Raw genomic sequence first — 27,831 nt, forward strand, 5'->3', positions numbered from 1 at the left:
AGGTGGGGAAGTAGCCTAGTGGCAGCGTGCCCATAGGTTCTATCCCTAGGACCACACACACACACACAAAAGAAAGAAAACAAGTGTTCTGTACTTGGTGCCAAAGGACTGTGTGTGTGTGTGTGTGTGTGTGTGTGTGTCTGTGTGTGTGTGTTTACGTTGGACATAAAACACTTAGGGCCTATTAATTCTTAATCTATACTTAGCACATTATCTAACATATATAAGTACTCAATTCCTGTTTGTAGAATGAATAAATGATTATATCAGTTATAAACTTTGTTTATAAGTCTGAGATAAAAAAGATTGAATTTAGTTGAAATGTGTTGCCTACATACTTGTAGACTTGGGAGAAGATTCCAACTTTTATTCTTATTACCCAAAAGATGTAATCAAAGAATTATTACTCATTAACATCTAAGGTATTCAAATGACAGCTGCTGTGGGGGTCTGAATGTGCGTGTGTGCGTGAGTGTGCACGCGCACGCACACGTGCATCTCCTATGAAGGAGGAGAGAGCTGAATTTTAAAAAATAGCTGTCACTCAATCCATTGCCAAATAGGATATATCTTAGATATTTCTCCAAAAACTTTTGTTATAACCTGCAGCACCTGGTGTTCCACCCCAGTCAGTTCATCGTGTACAAACTCCATGCGCCCCTCCTCGGGCACGTCACGAGTGCTGGGCATCTCTTGCTCCGCCATCTCAGCAGCCCTGTGGTGCCGTCTCCCACGCTACCTATGGAGGTTTCCTTTGACACCTTCCTCCATTTTTGGCAAAATTGCCATATGCTCTAAGATGGTTAATTTTAAGTATCAACATAAAGGGCACGCGGGAAGCTAGTAAAGCATTATTTTTGGTACATCTGTGAGAGGAATTTCTGGAGCAGACAGACCCTGGGATCAGAAGACCCACCCTCACACCGTGGGGTGACGCGGCACCATGCCACTGGTGGAGGCTGGGCGGAGCGCTGGCCGGGGGCAGGAGTCGCCGGACCTAGCCTGAGCCCTGCTGCCGCCTCTGAGGTCCTGGGCTTACGTTGGCCGTCGAGGGACTCCTTAGTCACCCTGATGGTGTAAGCCGGTTCCCTCACGAATCCCCTCTTCAGCATCTATTGCCGCTTCATATATTCTGTAGGTCCTGTCTCTCTGAAGAACCCAGATTAGTATGCCCTAAGACCACCTCATGCATGTTTACCCACATGACTTAGCAACACTTCTTAGCCTGGGTCTTCCTGCAAGGCAGCACATTGGGCGGCGCTGGGGCCAGTGTCTAGCTAAGCCCTGGCACAAGCACATTTCCTCCTTCTGCAAAGTGGAGACAACACCCCCCAGGATTGCTATGACACGCAGTCTTTACACGTAATGTGTCCAGAACAACGCCTACCGCACCGCAAAGCACTACACCAGTGAGAGCTGCTCTTACCACAGCCCTCTTGAGCTCTGCCACCTGGTATCAAAAAGACTATGCTTGGTTGTTGAATTCAAGAATACATAAAGGCTGAGCCACTTATTAAATCTGTCCTAAGACAGCTGGCTAACGTTTGAGAGGAGGTTGCCATGTCGCTTCAGTGCTAAACACTTTCCCATGTAGGAAGCTCATCTGTTCTGAAGGACTTCTTCTTTTCAGCCCAGAGATGTAACAGGTGTTACTATCTGTTAGCTTCTTGTATGAAATCAAAATGTTTCTTCAAAATCATTTGTATGAGAAATTATTTTACTTTTAAAAGACTCAGTCTTTATAAATGGTGATTTTCCATTGATACTACTTCCAACTTAAATGGTTATTTTCTGTTGATAGTCGTTCCAACTGTCACTTAACTCAATAAATGAAATGGCAGTATTGGCAGAGACATGCCCCTTTAATGTAATAAAAGTGATGCAGCCTAATGCATCTAAAGATGAAATAAAAGGCATAATGAGTGCTTATGGCCCTGTGTCCTGCCTCTCAGATAGGTCTCTTAATCGAACAAGACCACTGATCCAGAGAATAAGAAAATACGCCATTACATTATGGTGCTCAGTATGAGCAGCAGTTTTTATGAGGGTTAACATGCTTCTATGAAGGACGTAATTTGCTGGAGAACAGACATGTTCTGAATTTCCAGGACCTGCACGCTTAATCTGACTTCACAATAGCCAACAATTAAAGGGCATTTTATACTGCAGAATGCTTTTCATGTTCATGATTATAATAAGTACTTCCATCGCTTTCTAGAGCGAAGCAGAAGGTTCAGGGAAAGGCGATGCACCTGTACGCTGTTGTCTGATTAGCTGCTGGGGATGAGGTGCTGCAAGGTGCTTTTCCTAGTGAAAAGATACGCTCAAAACACCAAGGCAAACTTGCTCAGTGAGCATGGGGCGAGCGCCTACAAGTGAGTAGAGTTCAGGCCCGGGCCTTTCCTGAGTGATTCAGGCAGCAGAGTCTTCAAGTGAGTGAGGTTCTGAGAAGCCCTGGCAAGAAACTGCTGCTCTCATTGAAGCTAACAGAAATTAAAAGCTGTTTTCTTTTAGTTTTGATTTATGAGGAAGCTTGTACCAACAAAGAAAAAACATACTTAAAGAGGATTCCTGCATTGCTACTCTGGGGTGAACAGGCGGGACCTCTGTGTGATTAACCGTCTGAATGTATGCCGAATGATGGAGCCCTCTTCCTCACGGCAACACACCCTGGAGGGGTGAAGCCTGACCAGCGCTAACATGTGGTATGAGGCTCTTACACGTAGCATGTACAACAAACACCAAGGGCCTGAAATTCCCTTATTCATTTCAGCAGATATCATGAAATAAAAGCCTGCTGCTTAAACAGTCAACTATTTATTCACTTGATGTTTCTAACAAATTCATACACTTAAAATAAGTGCAAAATACCGTAATTTTTAAAATTTATTCCAAGGCATTTTAGGCATTTCCAAAAATATGTACAAGAAGTCTGTTACTACTTTATATGGAAATATGAATTAAGAAAATAAAATCTCAGGCGACTCCATTCAAACAGTTTCAAATGACTCACGTTAGCACAGTGTAAGGCCAGAGCACAGAAGACAGCGAACATCTTGAAGTTGTTCTCGTCCGTCTTGGAGAAGGCACTGCCGCTGATTTTGTTCACCATCTGCACCACGCCGATCACGCTCCCGCGGCTCACGATGGGCATGCACAGGATGTTCCGGGTGGTGTAGCCCGTGTACAGGTCCACTTCCCTGCAGGAGTGTGAGGGAGACCATCACCGCAGGAAGTTAGGCTAGGAGGGTGACACTGCCCGTCGCATCTCAACTCAGTTTTGCAACATACGTGCTTCCACTAGAAATGGCTCTTCTGGTGCTCTTACATTCTGAACATAGGTACAAAGTAATAGTTGAAAGTATTTCATTAAAACTTTTTCAGAAATATTCTAGCATGCCTAGAGAGTTTCTGGGGTGGTCTCTATAGGTGGCTTTCAGCTTCCCTTTCGGTTTTCAGTGTTCAACATCACTAAGGTAACACACTGATGAGATGACTCAGGAAAATACGGTAAACTTAGTAACATGATTTATTCCTTTGAACATGGCCATATTTATAATAGATGTAAACTGCTAAAGAACTTAAATGAGAGATATCTCATTATATAAGTTTATATCAAGGGTTACCAAACTCCACTCCATGGGCCCAAGTAGTCAGTCCAGTCTTATTTTGGACACGGACACACCATGCACTGTGGACTGTCTATGTGATCTGTGACAATGGCCTTATGGTCTGTAAAGCCAACCCACTTACTAGCTAGTCCTGAATGAACAAGGGTGTATTGACTCTTGATCTAAACAAATAATCTTGGAAATCAGGACTGATTGCAGAGAGATGGCACAGAACACCCATGTGGTGGTCAGCCACGCGCAGTCCTCCGTGGCTGGCCGCCCTCGGCCCACTCTTCTTGAAGATGTGAGTGTAAGCTCTTGGGTGGTGTTATGTCCCCAGAGAAGCTCAATGCTGCCGGATTTGGAGGGGGGCCTGGCTGGAAGAGGTGGCCCACTGGGGGTGGCCTGGGGCTGACTCCGTCCTTCTCACTGGTCCCTGGCTACCACGATGTGACGGCAGCTTTCCCTTTGCCATGCCTTGCTGCTGGGCCACTCTGTCTTGGAGCCAACCGATGATGGACTGACCTCTGACACGGGGAAGTCCTACATAGACTTTTGTTTCTCTAACTTGTAGCTGTCGGGTATCTGGGCCACAGCAACAGAAAAGCTAACTGAAACAGAAATTGATAGAAAGAACCAAGCTCACTGCTTTGTCTAAACATGACCACGTGGTTCACGAAATATTGGAACTGGTTTGTGGGAGGAATTGGAAAGGTTTGAAAATACTGTCTGAAGAGTCTTAGAATGTTGTAAGCAGAGTTTACAAAGTGGTTCTGCTGGACACGGAAGATCAGAATGTTGACAGAAATGTAAACAGTAAAGACTATGCTCACGAGGTTGCAGAGAACAAGGAAGGCCCAACAGAGAGACAGAAAGGATCCCACATGTGTTTATTCCAGTAAAAAACTGATCTATATTTTTCTCATGTCCTGCAACTTTCTATGAAGCTGAATTTTAAGGTGATGCACTAAATTAATTTGGTGGAGAAAATTTCAAATCAGTAGAGCATTCAGGTAGTTACATGGGTATTGCTGGTGGCTTTAAGTCAGATTTAGTATGGGAATTGAGAGCCAGAAGCAGAGGAAAAGTGTTTTAAAAATTTCAATTTGGCCAGAAAAGTGTGTGAGAAATTGGGACCAAGGAATATGTGATTGTTGAAGAGATTAACAGCCCTAAAGACAAGCACTTTGCACAGAAATAAAACAAAATTGCAGTGAGGACATGCCAGAAGTTAGCAAAAGCTGATCCGTCCTAGGTTTAAGATGGAAAGTTGTTTGAAAAAGTTTGCTTTGAAAAGAAATAGAGCGCTGTGCTCATAGTACAGTTCCTAAGTTGCTTTCCTGGGACTCCTTGCACTGTTCTTAGCCGTCTAGGCCCTCAGATACCACCAGATTCCTGGTTCAGGGGTTGGGGATGGATAGAGACTGCTCTAACTAGTGGCAAACCTTGGCACAGTCCACATGGTGCTGATACTGCAATACAGGTTGCCAGAATTAAGAGGTTATGAAGGCTTCTACCCAGATTTCAAAGAAAGATCTTGGATCCTTGGAAACACAGCAGGCTGGAATCCTTCAGGCAGGCCCCGAGGGAGCAACTTGAAGCTGTGACAGGGAAGCCAAAGCCGCAGTGGAGAGCCCAGCAATTAGGAGATGTCAAGAACATGAAAGGTCTGCTCACAGAGGCTGCAGGCTGCGGACTGCAGAGCCAAGCTGAGAGAGCAGCCACACAACAGGCAACCAGCAAGGCCACGGGCCGGGGCTGCCCAGCCCTTTGGAGATCACATCGCACCACCGCCTGCACGCAGACCCAGAGCTACACAACACAGTCTTTGGCCTGCCCGGTTCCTGTCTTGTTCTGGTCCCATTCCTCCTTTCTATGCCCCTATTCCCCCCTTTGGAATGTGAATGTTCTCTCTGTGCCCCTGGAAGTTGGAAGCATGCTACCTGTATCTTTTTTACTTTGTCAGGGTCTCACAGCCAAGGGTTTGTCCTGAGTCTCATTAAAGTTTTTTTTTTTTTTTCCAGTACTGGAGATTTGAACCCAGGGCCATACTACCTCCAAGCTACACCCCCAGACCTATTTTTCATTCTTTATTTTGACAGGGTCTCACTAAGTTGCAAAGGGCCTCACAAAGTAGCTGAGGCTGGCCCCGAACCTGTGATACTCCTGTCTCAGCCTCCCGGGTATTGGGATTACTAGCATGCGCCACCATGCCCGGCTCATCAAAGGTTTTGGAATTCTCAGCAACGTTGGAATTATGAGGACTCTAAGGACTCTTGAAGATGGACGGTATGCACTCTGCGTTGTGAGATGGACATGAGCTTCCCTTGGACATGGAGCCAAGGAAGGAGTGTGATGGTTTGGATAGAAGACATCCTCAAAAAAGCTCATGGGTCAGAAGATGCAGCCAGGTTCAGAGGCTGGGGCATGACTGAAAGAAGTGGATTACTGAGAGTGTGGCCTTGGGGACTGCATTTGCCCCCTGCCCCTCATATTTCTTCCCTCCCCTCCCCTCTCCTATCTTCTCTCCCTCCATCCCTCCCTCCCCTTGGTTATAGCAATAGAAAAGCTGTCTAAAACAGGCAAATATTATGTTTTAATATTTCTTGCAGTAATATATAGGAGTAACACTAATCGTACTAGTGTATTATTTCCAAGAAATTGTGTAACTATTTTCCTAAGGGGTTGTAGCATGACACATTCCCACCAGCAAAGTATGAGGTTCCCAGGTTCCATACATCTCCTTGCTAATTCTTTATAATGTTGGTTTTTTAAAGTTTTGGTCATTCCCACTGCTATGCAGAGGTATCTCACTGTCAAACTTAAACCCTCTGCACTTCCCGAGTGTTTAATGACCACACGTGTATCTCTTTTTTGTCAAGTGTCTGTCAAAATCCTCTCCCCTTTATACTCTATTGGATCATCTTATTATATTAGAAGAGCTTTTTATATTCTAGATGCAAATATTTTGTCATGTATGTTTATCAAGTATTTTCTTCCAATCCGTTGGTTGTCTTTTCATCTTCTTAAAAGTCCAACTCATAAGTGTTTACATAAAGATTTTATGTAATAATATGCAAACATTTTTCAATATTTAAGCAAAAAATGACAAGTTTTTCAGAAAAGTGAGATTTAGTATACTCTTAATTTATTTTTAAAATGTATTGCGAGAATATAATGCTTATAAGTAAATTATGCATATTTGACATTAATTTCTTTTAAAAGGCTTTCAGCTGCTTATTTTATCTACTAAAGTATACTTAATGTTTGCATAAACTGAACACTGTTATCAAAATATATGAAATATTACACTCTCACATCCACTGAGGCTTTGATTCCTAGCGATTAGAACAAGATAATATAAATATTCCCAGTTCATCTTTATGAGCCATACAGCATGTCTAGCTGTGTGTAACAGTTTCAGGAAAAGCTGCAGAGCACTGATTTCCTACTTTGTGTCAGGCAAAGTTACCAGGCTTTTTGAGGAATATTACCTGTAATTGTTTTGTGTTTTTTTTTTTTTTTTGGGTGGGGGAACTGGAGATTGAACCCAGAGACATTCTACCTCTGAGCAACAGCCTAGGCCTTTGTATTTTTCATTTTGAAACAAGGTTTCTTGCTAAACTGTTCAATTGCTGATGCTGGCCTGCAATCCTTCTGTCTCAGACGCCCAAGTCCTGGGACTGAGGTGTGCACCACCATGCCTTACTTATTATCTGTAATCTTAAAAAGACTACAAACTAGCCGTTATTCTACTCATTTTAATTATGAAGAAACCGAGTCTCCCAGAGATTATGGAATTCACACCCCAGCTGATTCTAGAGATAATAAATAACAGAACTATAATTCCAAACCAAACCTGTCAATCTCAAACATACGAGTTTTATCAGGAAGCAGTGTAGCCTTTTAGCATATGATTTGATAACTGTGATGCCACGAAATACGACACTATCGTGAAGAAAGGCCAGAACAGCTCCACATACTAAACGCTTGCTTTAGTTGGTTTTAAAACATTAAAATCGCCTAAAGCTTGATGTCATGAAATACAACTAGCTTACAACTCCATCCTTTTATAAATAACCAAATATACTGACTGTTGAGAATAGAGCTGGTTCCCTGAAAAAATAAAATAACTGAAGAAGGAAATAGTTGAGTTCAGGCAGGAAAACCCGGGGCTCTCTCAAAGAGGTTTCAATGAGTCAGATGCTAAAGGAGAAACTGAGGCCCGACTCTCCCACCTGTTGAAGCGTGGGTCTGCATAGGCATCTGGAATGTTCAGGACTTCCCCTGTTCTCGCAACTTGACCGGCAATTCCTTTCTCGATTGAAAATCTGCACATATAAAAAAAAATAGAGAGACATGCTATTTAAAATATTGCTGTACAGGTCTCTAAAAAGTCCTTGCTGTCTCGGCAGCCAATCAACTTATAGTTTATTTTTTTCTGGGCTTTGTTTTGTTTTTTCTGATTGAGGTGTGAAAACGTTCTAGGTTCAATTGGAGTTCTGGATGAAGAAACACAAATCTGCATATTTGTATTTCAACAATACAGCTAAAACTTGATGCAAATTCCTCCTCTTTTTTCCTTTCTTGGCTTAATGAATATAATTTATTCAGTTTGAAATCTTTATACTATATGTTCCACATCTTAAGAATAAATATATATTAAATCTTGGTAAAAAATAAATAAAATATTGCCGGTATAGAATAATTCTGAGATGTTTCATTACTACCAAATATTGAATTTAACAGGCTTATTTTATTTTAGATGCATATAATTTATATCCTAAACCATCTCAAAATATGTAGCAGTAGTGCATAAAACCACCACCAGACAACCACCAGAGAACCTGTGTGATCCTCCTGTCTTGAGAGGTAATTAACAATATGTTGAACTATGATGGGATCACAAATTGAAATTTAAAAATAAACTGCTGATCTCTAGCACTGTTCATCATAGTAATCCCTTATATTTTCAAAGTACCTTATAATATACAATATGCTTCAACATAAATTTTGCCAGTGGATTCTCAATGAAGTATGAACTGGGGCCTATATGGTTCACTAATGTGCCAACGTTACTAAAATAAGTGGTAAAAAAAACAACTAGAATGCAGGTCTATACCACTGTGTTTTCCTCCACATGTATAAGCAAACACAAAGGCTTATGTCTGAATCTTGAGACATACAGGACTTAAATTTATGTTGTTTTAGAAATAGTATACAAGTTTTTTGGTTAAATATTTTGTTGATTGTTAAAACAAACAGGATATAAGCATTAACTAATTTTATTTAATTATATTTTTATCATCTATCAACAATATTTTCCTTTTAAAAACATTCTCACGTTTACAAATACATTTTATTACAACAGCATCACCACATATGCACTCATCTTAAAAGTTATTTAATTAAGGAAGATGTCTACAAATCACAATACCTATGATTTTTGGTAATTCAAAAGCAATTTCTATAACATTACATTATCAACATATTAGGGAACAATTATTCCTGAAATAAAGCTTCCCATGACATAGAATTAGCAAGAAAACTCAGAAGAGCATTAACACAGAGAATTAAATATCAAAAAGTAAGGCAAACTGGACTGCTTTGAACAACCCAGAGGCAGCACACTAGACCCCATGAGCAAAGAACGTCTGAGCCATTCCAGGAGGTCTGCTGTCTGCCTCGTCTGAGGGCAGACTCCACTGTAGGTAGCTTTGATCAGAGCTCTGATGAGTAGAGGCCTGCTGTTAAGCAACAGGCCCCTGGTACGTGGCTGCACCAGCCAGTTATCTTAAAGTTATGGTAACTACTTCCCCTGTTTTCCTATTCTTGTTCTTGTAAACATAGGTATAAAGTTATTACTTTCAAAATTAAATTAGATCAGTGCCAGGAGTGTTAGGCAACACTGAGACCCTGAGCAGGAGAAATGGATTTAACTGAATTACTATAGCCAGCCTGGTAGGGTCAGATCTAGAAAACAGGCACACAGAAAACAAAAGAAATTTGAAAACCCGAAACGCCCATCTAGTGCCCGTTCATCTGAGTTACATGAGGGGATGCAGAGTCTGTCACCCGAGAAACTGAACCCAAGCGCCTGGGGTGGACGGCCGTGGCGACAGCCCGTGGTGGGCCACTGTGCTTTCATGGGTCAGTGGCCTTTCCGGACCGACTGCCCAAATGAATGGCAATTTTTAGTTAACGAGGAACAGTGTTTGCTGGAGAAGAAGACGTGATCTTATTAAACAGAACAGCTTCAGTTAAACGAGACACGGGGCAAAAGGGATGCAGGTGTCGAAAGGATCCTGACGTGGGCCGGGGTCATGAAAGTGCTCCTTGCAGGCTTCGGGGCTGGGACAGAACTGAGCCACCTCCAGCAAATAAGCCTTGTTCTGTCCATTTAAGTGACAGCAGCTGCCACTTAAGAACAAAGAAGGCTTTCATTTCAAATGCAAATCAGCTGATTAAACCAGTTGATCAGTTATAAGTGTTTAGATCATCAAATACACGGATCAATTTCCTCTGTGTCTGCACTGTGAGGCAGCCTCATGGGCTGGGAAGAGGTGGGGCCAGGCTGGTTAAGCTCACCCTTGCTGCTAAACATGGGGACCTGCAGACTCCAGGCAGTGTGCCTTTACCTACCTGGGAGCACTAGTAAGTTTTTCCAACATGATTTCCAAAAGGACCGCCTCCGGAAGACGGCATTTCCAGGAGTGACGCTAACGCTTCCTAGGTGCGGATTCGCTGGACTGCAATGTCATTCCCAGAAGCACTACCTTCAGGAGGCGGGTCCTGGTGGGAATGATATCACAGTATGACAAGTATTGTCAGCATACCTGTGAATAGGCACAGAAGAGTGGGTAAGGGAACACCTGCAAGGATGCGGTCAGAGCGCAGCGCGCTCCGCGCGAGCTGTACCTGATCTCCTTGGTCTTCTTGAAGACGGGCTTCCCTTCCTTCTCCTCCCCAATGTCAAAAAGGTCCGAGTACAGCTCCTTGTTCTTATGGTCCACCTGGAAAAGCGCACAGCGGTCGGCGTTCACCAGGTTTTTTGCATATATCTGAAGACAAACATCAAAACAAGAGTGAGCGCACGAGGAGTTCAAAGATTCCACAGGCAAGCTACTACGGAATAAATGTCGACTTCAGCTCGCTGGTACTCCAACCAGGCAGGAGAGCAGCACTGTAGGAAATTAAAGTAGAGATGTTATGTGTGTGAGTTACAGATAAGTGATTGCTAAGAGCTAGTGCTAGGACATGAACCAGACCAAGTAAGTAACTGAAATGCACGCGAACTGCCTGCTCCCGGGGCTGACCAGCACTGCCCGCTGAGGGAAAAGTCCTGGCCCGCACCCTCCCCCGCTCGGGCCCAGCCTCGAGGCAGCAAGGTCAGCTGCATTCAGCCTGCTGGTGTCAAAAGGAAGAACTGAAATAGGACCTCAAAAGAGATGTGCAGCTTGCTATCTGCATTAGCTAAATATTATTTTCTATAGTGTCTAATAACAAGTTGTAGCAATTGTTAAGTATTTGCCATGGGCCAGACATATCTGTATATTTTATGTGCACTGATTTACTTAATCTTCACAGTACATAGAATAAGTTAGGGAAAGTCTGTATCCACATTTTAAGATAAGGTGAACAGGGGAGCTGGTGGGCTTGTACTAGCTACACCTATGGCCCATGCTTCCAGAACAAATATCCTTTCCCATTTCTGAGTGAAAAATAGTGTATTCATTTAATCATTCACCCGTTCATTTCCTCTGCCAAATACTTCTCTAATGCGTATCGCAGCCCGCTGTCCTTGGTGGGCTGAACCTAGGTTACGCCTTAAGTGCTGTGTGCACACATATTGAAGTGCTGGCTACATCAACAATCCTGATCACAGGCATGACGCTGCTCCATAAAGTATTAATTTTCAAAGAAAAGCATTATAAAACGGATGCAAGAGACCATGGGCGCCCTTGTGGCCAGAGGGAAATATAAGACAACACAGAAGACTAACGGGCAGATTTAGTAGAAAGAGCTAGGATGGCCAGGCTCCCTGCTCGTCCGCAGGCCACAGTCGCGCTGTCCCTACACAGTTCACTCAGCAGACGTGGCCGTGCTCAGGAGGCTGGGCAGAGTGCTGCGAATCACCAGCCTCGGGGCTTCAGTCCTCTCTGGCCCAGCGGCCGGTTTCCACCCTGTCCCAGCCCTAAGCAACTGAAGGTCCCTGGGCAGAGCTGGCCGCGCACACGGCCTGTATTTGTGCACAGTGTTTTGGGACACAGCCCTGCTCGTTGGTGTCTGTATTCCCCATGGCTGCCACAGCTGCAGAGGTCCGCAGTCGCGAGAGTGAAGTGTGGCCCACAAAACAACTCTACCTACGCCCCGTACACAGAGTTTGCCGGCCTCAGCTGAGGGCTCCGGGACCTGTATCTCCCTTGGTATTCGGGGAAGGATGAGGGATACCACAGCGGCAAGGGCATGAAGGGAGCTTGCTGTTGCTGGGAAACACGGCAGCGTGCGTTAGCCAGTAAGAGGAATAACCCTATGCCGCTGAAGACAATTGTCTTTACCACAATTGATAACTTTAGTGCCTAAGGACTTGTTTGTTGCTTAATAAGTATTTTGCCATAAATACAATAGTAACTGTAAAATATCTGGAGGAGATGGAAAATTTTCTAGAAAAAATAAAATGAGGTTGGAAAGAACTGAAATATATGAATCCAACTAGAATTATAAAGATGACTCAAAAATTGCCAAAGGAACTGGGTATGGTGGCGCACGCTTGCAACCCCCGCATTCGGGAGGCTGAGACAGGAGGATCGCAGTCCATGGACTACCTCAGGTACTTATGAGGCCTTTTGCAACTTAGTAAGACCTTGTTTCAAAATAAGGAATAAAATAGGGCTGGGGGTGTAGCTCCGAGGTAGAATGCCCCTGAGTTCCATCCCCAGAACTGAAAAAAAAAAAAAATGCAAAAGAAACATTTCCAGAAGAGACAACAGGCCATAGTTTCAACTATGAATTCTTTAAACATTTTTACCAGCTGGGAGTGGTAGTGTAGGTCTGCCTTCCCAGCCACTCAGGAAACTGAGGCAGAAGGATCACAAAGGTTGGAGACCAGCCTGCATAACTTTGCAATTGAGACCCATCTCTAAATAAAATAAAAAGGGCTCAGAATGTACCTCAGTGGTAGAATGCTTGCCTACTATGGACAAGACCCTAGGCTCAATCCCCATACCACAAAAGAAAGAAAGAAACAAAAAACAACCCAAAAACACTTCATTAAATTCCCATAAATTCAAACTGTTCTAAAATCAGAAGTAAGCAAAAGTTTTCCAGTTGTTTTTAATAACCCCCATGTCACTGATAGTGAAAACTGACAAAGAAATTACAAAAAAGAAAACCATAGATCAGTGTTATAAATAAAATTTTAGTAAATCAAATCTTTAAGTTAAAAATATAATATTTATTGGAGGCTGAGACAGGAGGATGGTACAGTTTCGAAGCCAGCCTCAGCTACTTAGTGAGACCCTGTTTCCAAATAAAATATAAAATAAGTTTGGGAGTGTAGCCCCGAGTTAGAAGGTCTTTGGGTTCCATCCCCAGTACCACACAAAATATATATAGTATCAAAAACTTCATTTTATTCAGAACTGTTCCATATCATAAAATCTACTATCACTTATTAAAGCAATAAGACAACAGAATAAAGTTTATGGTTATCATTTTGATTATTAAAACTATGTGATACAGTTCAGCAATCATTCATGATCAAAAAATTAACTTTATAGACTGGAACAAAGGAATATATCAAGATCCTAATAATATTTTCATCAAAACAAAACAGTAACACATCAGAATCATCCTATCAAGGCTACGATATTAAAGTTCAGAACAAGATTAAGATATGATATAATAACTATTAACAATTGGGCAAGAGAAAGATATCTGAAGTAAATACATCAGAAGAAAGAAGTTTTATTGTTTGTTGATCAAGGTTAAGAGAACAATCAAGTGGAAGACGGAGCAGAACAAACTTTACGATCTACGGGGAGTGACAGGGATCCTTCACACAGCCCACACACAAGAGGTACTTTGGAGAATGTAAAGAGAAACCCAAAGTGTTTTCAAAGCACAGCTCTCCATTAAATGAAGAAAAACGAAGAGTTTTTAAAAATGTTATCCAAATCTACTCCCAACAAAATTTCAACAGAAGTGACAAAAGTAGCCAAGGTAGATTCCTAAGCCTCAGACTCTCATATGTAAAAGAGCGCACATGTCCACAGACAGCCACACACCACATAGGAAGGCCACGGATTTGATGGTTAAGTAGAGTAACTCAGGACAAAAGGCCACCTACCATTATGTGTTCAAGTAGAGAATCTATTGCGACTATGTTATCAAAATATGTTCTGAAAAAAAGAACATACATTCTGTAAGTGATTGTATTTAATTACAGTACACATTAAACTCTGAACAAGCATCCTGGGTGTGCCTATGTTTAAACAAAGATACATGTCACCTATTTTTAAAGAAAGAGGTGAACTTTATTATTGCCTTAATATAAGGACACTAATGTCAAAGACTGCATTTAGTATTTATTTTAATATCAAATTTTTAAAAAAGGTTAAAACATTTAACTAAAACTAGACAGGTCCACTACATTTTATATTTCCATGAGTAACTTTGATCTGAAATACAAATATTTAAATTTGCTCAATCTTATCACTATGATTAAAACATAAACTATGACTGAAAAATTGAAGAAAGCTAAAAGTTTAATTGTAATGAGAAAGCAATGTAATTCATTTATGAAGAAATACCTGAATGTAAATGATAGTAAGGATCTAATGACCATATATTAAAGTACATTTACCATTATTATTAGTGGCAAGTGTTTTAGAGATATGTGGTATACTTATGAAAATGTAAATTTAAAAAGGTGAATGGATAGACTAATATGGCAGAAAAATGTAAAGAAGTTCCTTAAATAAGGTTCCAGCAGCCATGAAATGCTTTCAGTTCGGGTCATGTAAACTTACAATGCTCTCATAATGAAGATAACTTACAGTGATAAGCAATAACTGTTGAAATCACACATGGTTCAGCTTGAAGCCACCGAGCCTTAGGCTGTACTTTGTCACAGTGAACTAAAGAATGCATCAGATCAAGAAGATGGTGGAAAACAGATATTTTCTACTGGGGAAAAATGAGGGGGATAAGGTGTCTCATGGGGTGTTTTGTTAAATTTGGAACACTTGCAAACTGTGCAAATATACTTGGGAAGATACATAGGTTTCCTTTCTATGTGTTTGGAAATAATACAATCATGTCTCCCAGACCAGAGACTACTTCAGTTCCACATTTAGATTTCAAAATATAGGCGTAACAGAAACTCACAACTTGCTACTAATTACTCATGAGGAGTCCAGTCTTTGTTGGAAGGGCCGGTGAGTTTCCTTTAGCAAATTTCTAAGAGGGCATGACCCCAAATTCACCACATCCTGGGGATTTTTAAGGTTTCAATGATCAATGAGATGGGTTAAATATACAGGAGATTCCGAGGTCGCAAATAAAATCACTACAAACCTAGAACGTAATAAATACCTAGGACTGATTTTATTACTAGCTTAAAGGAGTTTTCTAGGTCAAACTCCATAAAAACAGAACATTTTCTAAAAAAAACTGAGATACTATGGACAAAATAGTTCAGTAATGATATGAATAATCTTGTTTAAACTGATACTGTTAGAAAATCCAGAGAGGACTTTCCCCCTCTCCTACTGTTCTTCTACAAAAATAGATATTTAATGTTTTTAACGAGTTCTAAGAGAATCCATTTAGAAAATACAGATCGAAATAAAAATTGCATAGACATATACATCTGCAACCCTTCACTTATAAAGTGGACATAGGCGAAAACAGAATTCTGTAGTTGAAGACATGACTAGCCACCTTGCCCAGCTTGCTTGTATGACAAAGGCTGATCTTCGGTGGACAGCAGCCATCACCACAGGACCCGCACTTACGCACTCACCAATGAGGAAGTGCTGTTGTCCCCTAGGCATGAATACTTACTTTGATACATCGAGTAGAAAGTCGTTCAGTTCAGTCTGTTTGGCAAGACCTCTGCATACCTGCCATATACAAAAATGGCTAAGTGTTACAGGAGATCTCTTATTACTCATGCAACACCTATGATAGCAATTCTTTTTTTCTTTTTTGAGGTAATGGGGATGGGACGCAGGGGCATTTTACCTCTGAGCTACACCCCCAGCCCTATTTTGGTCTCACTGAATTGCAAAGGGCCTCGCTAAGTAGCTGAGGCTGTCCACAAACCACGATCCTCCGCCTCCGCCTTGGGAACACTGGGATGACAAGCGTGCGCCACCATGCCTGGCAACTAAATTCTTATTAATACTTATTGAGTACATGAATGTGCTAAACATTATCCTCAGCACGCTATACGTACCACCTCCTCATCACACTCTATAGATCTGGGGTTTGCACTTGATGACTGCTGTGCAAGGAGCCGAGCACCTTCCTGGGAGTCCAGTCACGGGGCCGCAGAGGCAGCCTCAGAGCCGGCCTCCACCCCGGCTGCCCTCCAGTCGCTCCAGCCTTTAGAAGCTGGGCTGGCACGCGTGCCCTACGCTTCCTGACCCCAGCCCCGGGGCTCCTCTGTCAATCTACAGTACCACCTCCCTGTCATGTGGGTCCTCATCACCCTGAGTCTGCTGAAAGGGAATCAGAAAAACCAATCAACCAAAAAGTAAATAAAAGAGGAGAGGAAGTAAACAAAGTACTATACTGCTACCATCTTCCCAACTTTTAAATTCTAGTTGCCAGGAAAGCTCTTGGTAGTTTGTGATTTTTAAAACACACCAGATCTTCAAAACAGGCAAACTTAAAGTCAGGATTAACATTTCCTAGGCCATTTTAGCTTATAGGATCATTTCATTTAGGACACAGAATTGTGAAGCTATTAGTGCAAGTCCAGGAGGGAAGGATGCCCAGGTTTCCGTGGGAAACAGGAAGCAAGGCAGCACACATACCGTTTACTGCGGGGGCAGTCTTAGTTATGCTATGCAAGTGTTATGAGATTGCAAGGTGTTAAGGCAGGGTGCAAGTAAGTGGAAGGAACTAAACACACAAATACTTTTAGAAATAAGAGCATATTCTACAACCCAAAAGCAAAGCAGCAGGTAGTTCTCGGCTTCTGCCCCCATCCCAGTCACTGCGCGGGGCCTCCTGCCCCGTAGGAGGCCTCCATCGGCTCAGACTCACCTGCACCTGATGTATTGCGACTGAAGCCCACGCAAGATTTGCTGTTGCAACCTAAAAATCAGAGTAAAATAAAACAGAATTCTTTATATGCTTATACATTGGATAGTTATATATATATATAATATGTAGTCACATGTAGAAATCCCCAAATTAAGAACTTTCCTAGGCCACTGAGCTGTCAAATATTTTGCCAAAACAAAGTGCCAAATACTAACAGTTTCTCTTTTATTTAGCTGAGCTCTCTGCTCTGCTGTTCAGCTTAATTTTGGAAGATAAATGGAAGATAAATTATTTGTTAACAGAGCTGTAGCCTAGTGATTTCTAACATAAAATGATTGTTTTCATCTGAACATAAAGTACGGTTAGTAGGTCTCTAATGACCCCTTGAAGATGGCGTGATGTTCTGGGACGCGCACATCTGCGCGTAGACTAGCTGCCAGTCCCGAGGCTCCTAGCTGCTGAGCTTCCTCTACTCTGTACTCATTAAGGACTCTCTGCCGGGGCAGGGACTGGGCTAGGTGTGGGACACAGAGCAGTGAGCAGCGGCAGCGTTACACAATCGTGCTCAGGTCCTGCGCTAGAGCGAGGCGGGAGAGGGAGCCAGCGGCCGACTTGTGCAGCATAGGAGACAGGGACCAGCGGTCAAACAGAAGCAAGCAGGGAACGAAACTCTGGCCGAGCCCTTGGAGCGCACAGCACTGCTGAGGCTCCTGGAGGGGTGCTGCAAGCAGGCCAGGCCCCTGGCCAGCAGCCACGCCCAGGGTCCAGCATGGTGGAGGCAGTGGGAGCCAGCGGGCCAGCAAGAGACAGGCTCAGTCAGGCAGTGGACAGGGGCCAGGCCACCTCGCGGCTTGGTTGATAACATCGTCTTTGTGGGGCTTTGTATGAATGGGCCAACTCTGATTCAGTGAATGTCCAACAGAACTCACTGTTTTTTGTGTGTATTTGACAGTAAAAACTATTTGCAGGACACAATCTAGAAAGAGGACAGTTTTAAGAAGACAACGGGAAAGCAGAAATTCTTCAGTCACCCTACAGCATGATTTAATTCAGAGTGGCATATATTTAACTGATAAATTGTTTTCTTACAGGAAAAAAGACTATTTCTAGTGAAATCAGCTTCCTCTGTAAACAACTGCAGAACAAGACAGGTCTTTAAAATCAGTAACATTCAGCTCAAAACACTAGTATTAGAATCAGAACTTCAAGTTGCAGGTCACGCATCTCACTGGTGACTTCGCTGAGCGAGGCCAGTGGGCTGGCCGGGCCGGACTCACCTCCTGATGGCTGAGGCAGAAGGCCTCCTTGCCCCAGTGCCTGTACAGCTCAAGGATGCCGATCAGGTCGCCAATGGCAGTGACAATCGGCAGGCAGAGGACAGACTGGATGCGAGTCCCTGACTCCAGTCCCGTGCCCCGTGGAAACCGTTCGTCCTGAAGAGTAAAGGGGAGAAGATACAGATTCAGTGACAGAAGCAGCATCGTTCTGTGATCGATGGCTCCTATGTCCATCAGAAACTGGCCAGGTACTTGTGGTCAGTAATAAGCAGTCCTTTCCAAAGTAGAACCAAAGGGTGACTTCCAATAGAAGTAAATGCTTCTTTTTAACGTGTGAAGGCTACCCCCCCAAGCTGCCTCGGTGTTTCCGGTCCTCGTATGATGTACATGTGGTGAATGAGTGGTCTATGTTGATTTCACGCAATAATAATAAAAGTAACGACGAAGGCTGGCTTTCTCTCATCGATTTCTGGGCCAGAACTGTCTGAAGGCGTCACAGGTACAGTGTGACAGTGAAAATAACGCCCCCTGCAAACACCATGCGAAGAGACTTACACAGACATGTCTTTCCTTCTACTTTTAAGGTTAGGATAACACAAAAGCACATGATAACTAAGCCATTGTCATTTAACCCCAAAGCCCCACTTTAAGTATTTAAATCATCTAATATTTATCAATTATTTATCCCAATAGTGGAAACTTGTTCTGACTTTCATAACTTTCAAGCTTTGCAAAAGCACTCAAAGGGAAACAGAGTGCATATAAAACATTTTATTTATTCAATTTCTGTTTGCAGAAAGGTATTAGGCTTGAATTAGAACTTTTCATGAGTCAGGAATATATAAACAGATACTTGAAATTCACACATCTTTTGAAGCTTGTCCACAGCAGAGCATTTTCAAAAGACAAGGTACACAGCACCCACTTCAACCTTGCCTTCCTCAGTCTCATGTTCTCTACCTACAAAGTACCTATAAAGTAACTAGTTTCCTGATTTCTTCCAATCATATAGATAACCAGTGGCAAAACCAAGATTAAAGCCCAGGTTTAAAGACCCCAACTAAGACTTTTTTATGATAAATTCCTTACACATACACACTTGTGTGTACTTCTTGCTTTTAGAGTCCGTGCTCCTGGTAGCAACAGTCTGTCACCTGTGAAAGACCTCGTGGCCCCTCTTTGTCCTGTCTCGAGGCCTGCTCAGGGGACCTGCCAAGGGCTGGAGCGACGGCAGCAAATGTGATGAAGCAGAAGCTCAGAAACTCACATTTGCACTTCTCTCAGACTCCTCTGGCATCATGAGAACACGGCAGCATAGCCTTACAGTAGTGGAGTGTCTCACCAGAGACAGTGGGGAGCTGAGGCCATCTGAACCCAGCCAGCACCTAACTAACTGCTGGCCAGTTGGCCTCAGACTTGTGGGCACCCAGTGCCTGCAGCCAGATCAACAAAATGGGTGAGTCCTGAGATGCAGAAGTAACAAGCAGCTGCCCTACAGCACCATGGAAATTTGGGGATATTTGTCACACAGCAATAGCTAACTCATTCATGTACATCCTGGCAGGATATGAAATGCAAAGTGCAATAATTTCTTTTACAACAATATAAAATAAGTAAATAAGTGTGTATTATGTTTAACCAAACTGGCATGTGTTTAAGTAAGAATTCCTTAAATCTAGCTCTTATTGAGTCTGTAAGACTCAATTTCCTGAGTATAAAAATCAGTTTGCACACACATTCATTTATTGACCTTGCTTTCATGCTTTTTTATGAAACAGTTTAAACTATAAATTCAAAATTATCAAATCATCTTTCTTAAGTACTTCAGGTTAAAATATAAAAATGTCACAAGGAGTGCAAAACCCTTTACCCCAAGGATGTCTTCTACAAGCAGCGTCTTCCTGGACTTGGCCACGTAAGCAGACACCGTGGTGCCCTGGGTGATGGGCCCTGTGGGGATGAGTCGGGGTTTCCCCTCCTTCATTCCAGGGGGCGTGAACACACACAGACTCTAGAGAGAAGAGATCACATGTTTACCGGCTCTCTGTACCTTCGCACTGTACTAAGAGCACCTGGGTATTACTAACAGTCACGAGAGTCTGTGAACCAATGAGACAGAATGAGGAGGGGCGCTGGGCAAGAAACCCACTGGAACCCGAGGTGGAACACTCTCTTCTGCTTCCTCATCCACACGAGATGTAGGCTTGAAGTAGGACTTAAATGAGTTAGACAGGCACAGAATAGCCTCCTCTTAGGATACCCAGAAAGTGGCAATTGAGAAAAAGGTGTACCCAGTCACTGGGTTAAGGTTATACCATACCACTGATACATTCACCACTGCACGGTCCAACTCCCTTTAAACTTGACACAAAACCTAGTTAAGTGACTTGGTTACCTTGTTCATTTTCATTAAAAACCATTTCTTTTTTCTCCCAGACTACTTAAGACTCAATTTCTCATACTGCTTATAATGGCTTGTCCACAAACTTGCAGACTGGGAATATCCCTGATGAAAACCTTTTTCTTCTCTGAAAAATCATCACCAAACTTGGTGGTCTTTCCCAACTGTATGAGTGGAAGAGCAGAGTTTTGTTTTGCTTTTAATAAATTCATTTTCAAAATTATCAGGATCAATTTTGACAATCTAATGATGTTATGAAATTATTTTCTTGTACATAAGTGTTGCCAACCAAAATAAAGTAACTAGGGTTTACAAGCAATATTTTGACAGAGCCCCATCGTGCTTGTCCACCCACTTCAAAAACAATACGGTCCAGGTTAATTCTTCCTATACTTTCTTTTACTTTTGTTTTAAATCAGATTGCTGTAACTTAAAGATTAAAGACTTGGGATTAGCAAGATAAATGCATCTACTGACTTGTCAGAAAAACAGTTTCCAAGGTCTGTAATATCAGGAAACTCTTGAAAAGTCACATAATCATAGGAGAATGGAGCTATGAAGTCCACAGGGAGGAGAGAGGACGAAGGCAGAGCTGTGGCTTGAGTCTGGCAGCTTTAAACACATCATCACTTTAAAGAACTGGAGTCTAAATTCAAAATATTTACATTCCCAAGTATGTCTACATAGTTAAGACTGTGCCTAAGAAATGTTTGCTATTAAGTATAATGCATGTAAAAATTATATGTAAGTGGTTTTGCTAAATGGGATTAAGCTTAATATGATTAAATACAAGATGTATACTTACAAATCAAAAAAATCCACATAAGATGATAAATTATAATTTCATCTCATTTACTTATTAATTAATTCTGGGTACTGAAATTGAATTCTGGGTCATTCTACCTCCATACTACACTCCCAGACCTCTTAATTTTTTTTTTTATTTTGAGACAGGGTCTCACTAAGTTGCTGAGTATCTTGCTAAGTGGCTAAGGCTGACTTTGAACCCGAGATCCTCCTGTCTCAGCCTCTTGAATACTGGATTACAGGCATGAGCCACCATGCCCCGTTCATCTTGTTTATTTTTTTAAAAAAGGCTAGACATGTGCCACTGTTTTTAAAGTCACTCTAATTCCATCATGTACTAATATTCATATGGCACAGAAAAAGTAAGACCATCATCAGATGTTGTATTTATCATTGCCAGAAACAAATCAGTTATTACCCTTTCTTATAATTGAGAGAAGAGAAAAAATAAAGAGCAGAAAGAAGACCAGACTGCAAGGAGAGAAAACGGAAAGCCGTGGTATTACATTCAGCCAGAAGAAGAATCAGAATTGACAGCTGCTTTTTCAAACTACAAGAAGCTGGTCAGGAAAGGATGCTGCCCAATTGTTGCTTTTCCCACCAGGGACGGAAGGTGGGAAAGGAGCTGTGTGCCCCGGGTGGAGCGGGGAACTCACAGGGAAGGCAGGAAGGAGCTGTGTGCCCTGGGTGGACCGGGGAACTCACAGGGAAGGCAGGAAGGAGCTGTGTGCCCCGGGTGGAGCAGGGAACTCACAGTCAGTCGCCTGAGCAGAGCGGGGTGGGAGGACCTGCAACTGCAGCTCTGGGCTTCGTTTCATTTTACCCTTCGTTTTGCTTTGGGTGAGAGGCTGGTTTTGTTTGATATACAAGACACCACTCTTTCGGATGGCAACCATTAGCCCTTTCAGACCAACCTCAATCATAACTTTAAACTATACTCAGCTGCGTAGTTCAAGTGATAGAATATTTCGTATATTCCAATATCATACATGTGTCTACCACTCTGAATTTCATCATGTACAATTACTATGCACCAATAAGAAATAAAATTAAATAAATAATCATTTAATAGCATAGAAAGATTTATTTCCTAGAATATGGAGTTATTTCCCAAAACATGTAGGTAAAGAATTATCAAAAAGTAAGGAACTCTTTACAGTGGGAATTACATACTTTGCTGGGGAACTCATGATTTTGTTCACGTATTTATAAAATAAAACCATTTCCAATAAAGACCTTAGAATAACTGCTAACAACATATTGGACGCATTGCAACAGAAAGACCAGACGTCAGGCAGAAGGGAAATGAGGAGCCACGGGCACAAACCCGTCCAGATCTGTTTCCATAGCTACTCTCGTTATCAGCGGTTTCCTAATTTTTCTCAATATACTTCACCTGTTCAACTGCTCCTTTCATTTCTGATTGAGGATCAGCTTTGTGACATGCAATCTTTAAGATTTTTATAGCTGAATAAAATTATAGGTAGCTATTATTGCAAAGAGAAAAAGCCAAGAATAAGCCTCTAAATTAGGGAATATTACACATACTCAGGATTGGGAAAAAGCTTATGCCTTATGCCTTTATGTACTCCACAGAAAATTTCCACTGGAAAGTCCCTCACTGAATACTCATCTTTCCAACTCACTGAACTGCCCCCTCCTGGTATGTGGGATCCTCTGGTACCCTGAGATCTGTCTGTGAGCCCTCAGTCTTCGACCTCTGTTTGTGGCCACACTGCTTTTATTACCGTAAGTTTAAATTTATGTTTACTATAAGTAAATTTTGTGATTTGGCAAAACAAGTCACTTTAGTTCTTAATATTTCAAAATTATCATAACTTATATGATATCTTTCATTGCTGAACACTCTGCATTAATATGCTAATAAATTATGGATGTAAACATGTTCCAGTGAAATTTACAAAGAAAATGGGAATTTTTATTTTCAAAATGCATCAACACAATCTTTTTTTTTGGGGGGGGTGGTACTGGGGTTTCTGGAAACCCTTCTATCTCCAGGCTCCACTCCTAGACACCTATTTTATATTTTATGTGGAAACAGGGTCTCTTAATCCAGCGTGGCTGGCTTCGAACCAGCGCGATCCTCCTGTCTCTGCCTCCCAACTGCGGGGAATACAAGAGTGCGCCACCTCGCCCAGCTGCATCAACACAATTTTAGACCTAAAAAATTCATTGGAATATTAAGATTAATAAGATAAAAATATTACCAGCATACTGCCAGATAGTGGTGGGGCCGGAACCCAGGGCCTCGGCCATGCTTGGCAGGTGCTCTCCCATCGAGCTGCAGCCTCAGCTATTTTTATTTTTATTTTGAGACAGGGTCTCATTACATTGCCAAGGCAGGCCTCAGACCTGCAATCCCCCTGACTCAGCCTCCAGAGTAGCAGGGATTACAGACACACCACGTTAGCCTGAGTTATCTCCCATATGTGTATGTATGTATCTGTTGCTATTAACACAAAAGCATTGGCTAGTTGATAACGAGTCCCCCCAGTGCCCTGCACTTTTTGGCTGTGGGGGCCTGAGGTCACTTCTCCTCCAGAGCTCAGGAGGACGCTGCAGCCCTTTCCTCACGCTGGGGCCCTGAAGGCAGCGAATCACTAGAAAGGCCCGAGGAGTTCGAGGTTTGGAACTTGGGAACTTTTTCTTGTTTTTACTTGTAGCTTTTTACCTTTAGCCTCTAAAAGTGTTTGTGTTAATACAAGTTTTTATAGATTTATGCCAAGTTGGAGTGGGGCGTGCGCTTATCTTACTGGGGCCCTGTCCCTATGCATGGCGGCGAGGTTCACTGTGACTCAGATGACCCTGAACTTGGTCTAAGTCCTCTGGCCCCACCACAGCCCGCCCGTCCTCCCTCCCCTAGCTTTCTTTACAGGTGGATTTAATTTTAGAAGCTCCGTTCAACAGTGGGTCTTACAGGTAAACATGATAGTATAAATATATCGGAGATTAATACTTTAAAGAGAGAGTTTACACTGAAAAGGATTGGCAGTAGGAACCACAACCAATAGCTTGGGTTTAATGAAAGGATAAAAACCGAATCGAGATGTAGAAAAATAAATAAATTTCATGGAAGATGAACAAGGGAAAAGACTGAAACAATTTACAAAAGTGCCATTTTTAAATGAAATGGGAAAATCTATGTATTGCTACCACCCTAGTAAATAAGCCTTTTCACTTAGTAAACACACCCCCTCCATTCCTCTTTCTATAGACAATCCAAAGGTCATTTTATTCATGACACTTCACTTCAATGTTAAGACTTCTACTCATAACCAGTTAAAATTTACAACTATTGTTTTTTTAATTTTTTTACTGGTGCATTGTAGACACACACCTCAATGGAGTACAAGATGGTGGAGGCACACAGGTACACATCACTCATTTAGCCCTTCCCTAATCCCACCCCACTCCCTTCCCCCTCCCTTCTCATGTTTGGCTTATGATATTAAAGGGGGAAAAACATTTAGGCTTCTTGCTATTTTTATCAGTAGACACTAGATGGCACTGGGTAGTAAGCAAATTGAGATCTATGCAGAGACAAGAACAACCAGCCCACACACTCACCTGGAACCCGAAACAGGGATACCTAACTTTGCACAGTTCTTTAAATAACCCTGCTAGCATTTGTTATGCAATTTTTTAAAAAAACACCCAGTTACTATAAACTATACCAGCTCTAAATGCAAAGAATGAAATATCTTCAGACAACCTTATGGTATGTAAAAGATAAACCTGAATGCCTCTGCTTTTTCATCTTCTCCCCAGTTTGCTTTCCAAATAACAAAGCTGTTTGTACAGTGTCATTCCCAGTTTGGGGGAATAAAACCAAGAAATACGCAGGAGAGAAGCCTGTGCACTTAAACCAGGTCACGGACTTGGGTAGAAAGAACTCAGGTGCCCCTTGGAAGGGAGCCCAAGGACTCCCTCAAGGAAAGGCTTCAATTCTGAATGACCATGTGAACTGGCCTGTCACTTCACCATGCCAGAGCCTCGGCTGCCTCAACAGTAAAATGAAAAGACAAGATAAATTTGAAGCGTCGTGTGTGTGTGTGTGTGTGTGTGTGTGTGTGTGTGTGTTTGGGGGGGGGTACTGGCATTTCTGGAAACCCTTCTACCTCTGGGCTACACTCCCAGACCTATTTTTATACTTTTTAAAATTTGGAAACAGGGTCTCTTAAGCCAGCGCTGCTGGCTTCAAAACTGCATGATCCTCCTGTCTCCGCCTCCCAAGCGCAGGGATTACAAGTCTGTGCCACCATGCCCAGCTTGACCCTATTTTAATCTGTTCCTCAGGCACTAGACTACAGATTTTCTATGGTCATGTGCATTAACTAGGGCAACTCATATACAATTTTTTTCCTTTCTCCAGGGTCGGCGCACAAGTGTCAAGAGGGCAAATCTGCAAGTCATTACGGTTCCTCTCCGGTGCCTGGAACGGCATCTGAGGTGCTGCGGCAGCGCCCAGCAGAACTGCCAGATCAAGTTAACTTGGGCTTATGGTTCTTATTAATACTTCAAAAACACTTATGAAACATTTAACAACTTAAGGATGCATATTTCCATTGTGAACAATTTTGTTCAAAGATTTAGCAAAATTATTCTTTATTTTCTAAAACACCGCTCACTAAATATTCAATTATTTGAAATATTTGATATCCCAAATATTTGATATTTTTCTTTATGCAAGACATGTTGCTTATGTTTAATTTTCTTTGCTTTTAGCCATTATGGGAATCCTAAGAAGTCTACTTAAACAGAGATTAAATGTATCAATTAAGGTCAAGCCCAGGAAGGGGGAAAAAAAAAACAAAGGAAAGCCTGAGCTGGTAAGTTTCACTTTTATTCATTTTGGAGTTTCATGGGTGCAATGCACTGCCACAACACAAGCAGTTCATAGCCACAGGCACGCACCTGCACAGCAGTGGCTTCCTGCCCGTGCCCTCCACTCTCCTCCCTCCCCTGTACACGATATTGAGACCAGCATTGGTATTTTCACAAATGAACACAACTTCAGTGGACGTGTCCTCGCCATTGATTCCCACCAAAGCCCCCACCTTCCCTAACCCTTCCTGGCCCCACCTGGGTGCCTCCTGCACTACCTAAAGCCCCTCTGGCACCCGATTACTCTCTAGCTCCCGCATATGAGAAAACATCTGACCCTCACTTTCTGTGACTGGCTAATCTCACGTAACAAAATATAAGCCGGCAAATTTTAAAATAATGTACTGAGTTTGTAACACACATTATTTGGATAAACAGTTGGTGCTATGAACTCCCTCTAAAGTACTCTGCTGTCTGTCAATAACTAAACACACGTGCATCTCTGTGCACCTCCAGCAGCGTTCTGCTTTACAGACCCACGGCGCAGGACATCCAGCGCCGGCTCCCTGCGCGTACACCTCTGCTCCCCTGCGAGCCCCACAGGCAGGCGGGCCTTCCCTCCTGCAGCTGGACTCTGTGACTGATGGCGAGGCACCAGCTTTTCTCACATTTGCAAGTTCTTGCACTAAAAGGTTTTTAAAAAATCTGATTTGAGTTTTTCTTTTCAATCTTGTTTTATTTTCAATGGGTGGACCTAACTCACTATTTTGTTGTAATTACACGAGTTTCCAAAATCATAATTTAGTACTTTTTATGATTTAGATCATTTTCTATCTTCTGCCAAATTATCCATATTGAATTTAAATTCTTCTTTTCTGACAGTATGAATGTGGGCTTTTTAATTTGATTTGTGGAATTATTAGCCTATTTAAATATTATAGTTATAACTTCATCACTAAAGCAACATGTATTTGGGTTCACTTGAGTTAAGAAGACTTTCTACTGATGATTTGGAATGCAAGGGTAGTTTATAGAGATTGACAATTCGCTATAACATGGTGCCTTTCACATGTAAAAGAATCTAAGAAAATATACATGTGTCAGCTCACCGATGCCAACAAGTTTAAGTTTATATTTTATTTAATATTGTTAGCTTGTATTTTAGAATACAACTTTTAAATTGTGCAATATATTTTTATTGATGCAACTTTTATTGATGCAATATATCAGATTTGATAATTTAAATGACACTTTTTTTGTAGTTCTGGGGACTGAACCCAGTGGCATTCTACCTCCAAGCTACACCCCCAATCCTATTTTTTTTTTTTTTTTGTGGTACTGGGGTTTCTGGAAGCCCTTCTACCACCGGGCTATACTCTCAGACCTATTTTATATTTTTGAAACAGGGTCTCTTAAGCCAGTAAGGCTGGCTCCGAACCAGCGCGATCCTCCTGTCTCCGCCTCCCAAGCGCGGGGATGACAAGCATGTGCCACCACGCCCGGCGTATTTTTATTTTTGAAATAGGGTCTCACTAAGTTGCAGAAGGACCTTGCTAAGTAGGATGAGGTTGGCTGTGAACCCAGATCCTCCTGTCTCAGCCTCACAAGTACTGGG

At 42.2% G+C, this 27,831-nt stretch overlaps 1 protein-coding gene across 1 annotated transcript in view; it reads right to left on the reverse strand.

The window, feature by feature from the left end:
• PDE10A (phosphodiesterase 10A) overlaps nucleotides 1–27,831 on the reverse strand; it is a gene marked incomplete at both ends in the record, with an annotated part of 477,347 nt that overhangs the window by 33,077 nt on the left and 416,439 nt on the right. Inside the window, 8 exons of the mRNA XM_080700165.1 lie at nucleotides 3,014–3,200; nucleotides 7,850–7,942; nucleotides 10,530–10,672; nucleotides 13,960–14,011; nucleotides 15,678–15,736; nucleotides 16,887–16,937; nucleotides 18,164–18,319; nucleotides 20,034–20,174. Coding sequence (XP_080556291.1) covers nucleotides 3,014–3,200; nucleotides 7,850–7,942; nucleotides 10,530–10,672; nucleotides 13,960–14,011; nucleotides 15,678–15,736; nucleotides 16,887–16,937; nucleotides 18,164–18,319; nucleotides 20,034–20,174 — 882 coding nt within the window. The remainder of the gene's footprint in view (nucleotides 1–3,013; nucleotides 3,201–7,849; nucleotides 7,943–10,529; nucleotides 10,673–13,959; nucleotides 14,012–15,677; nucleotides 15,737–16,886; nucleotides 16,938–18,163; nucleotides 18,320–20,033; nucleotides 20,175–27,831) is intronic.

The sequence above is a fragment of the Muscardinus avellanarius genome (assembly GCF_963383645.1).
Source record: "Muscardinus avellanarius genome assembly, chromosome: 8".
Lineage (NCBI taxonomy): Eukaryota > Metazoa > Chordata > Mammalia > Rodentia > Gliridae > Muscardinus > Muscardinus avellanarius.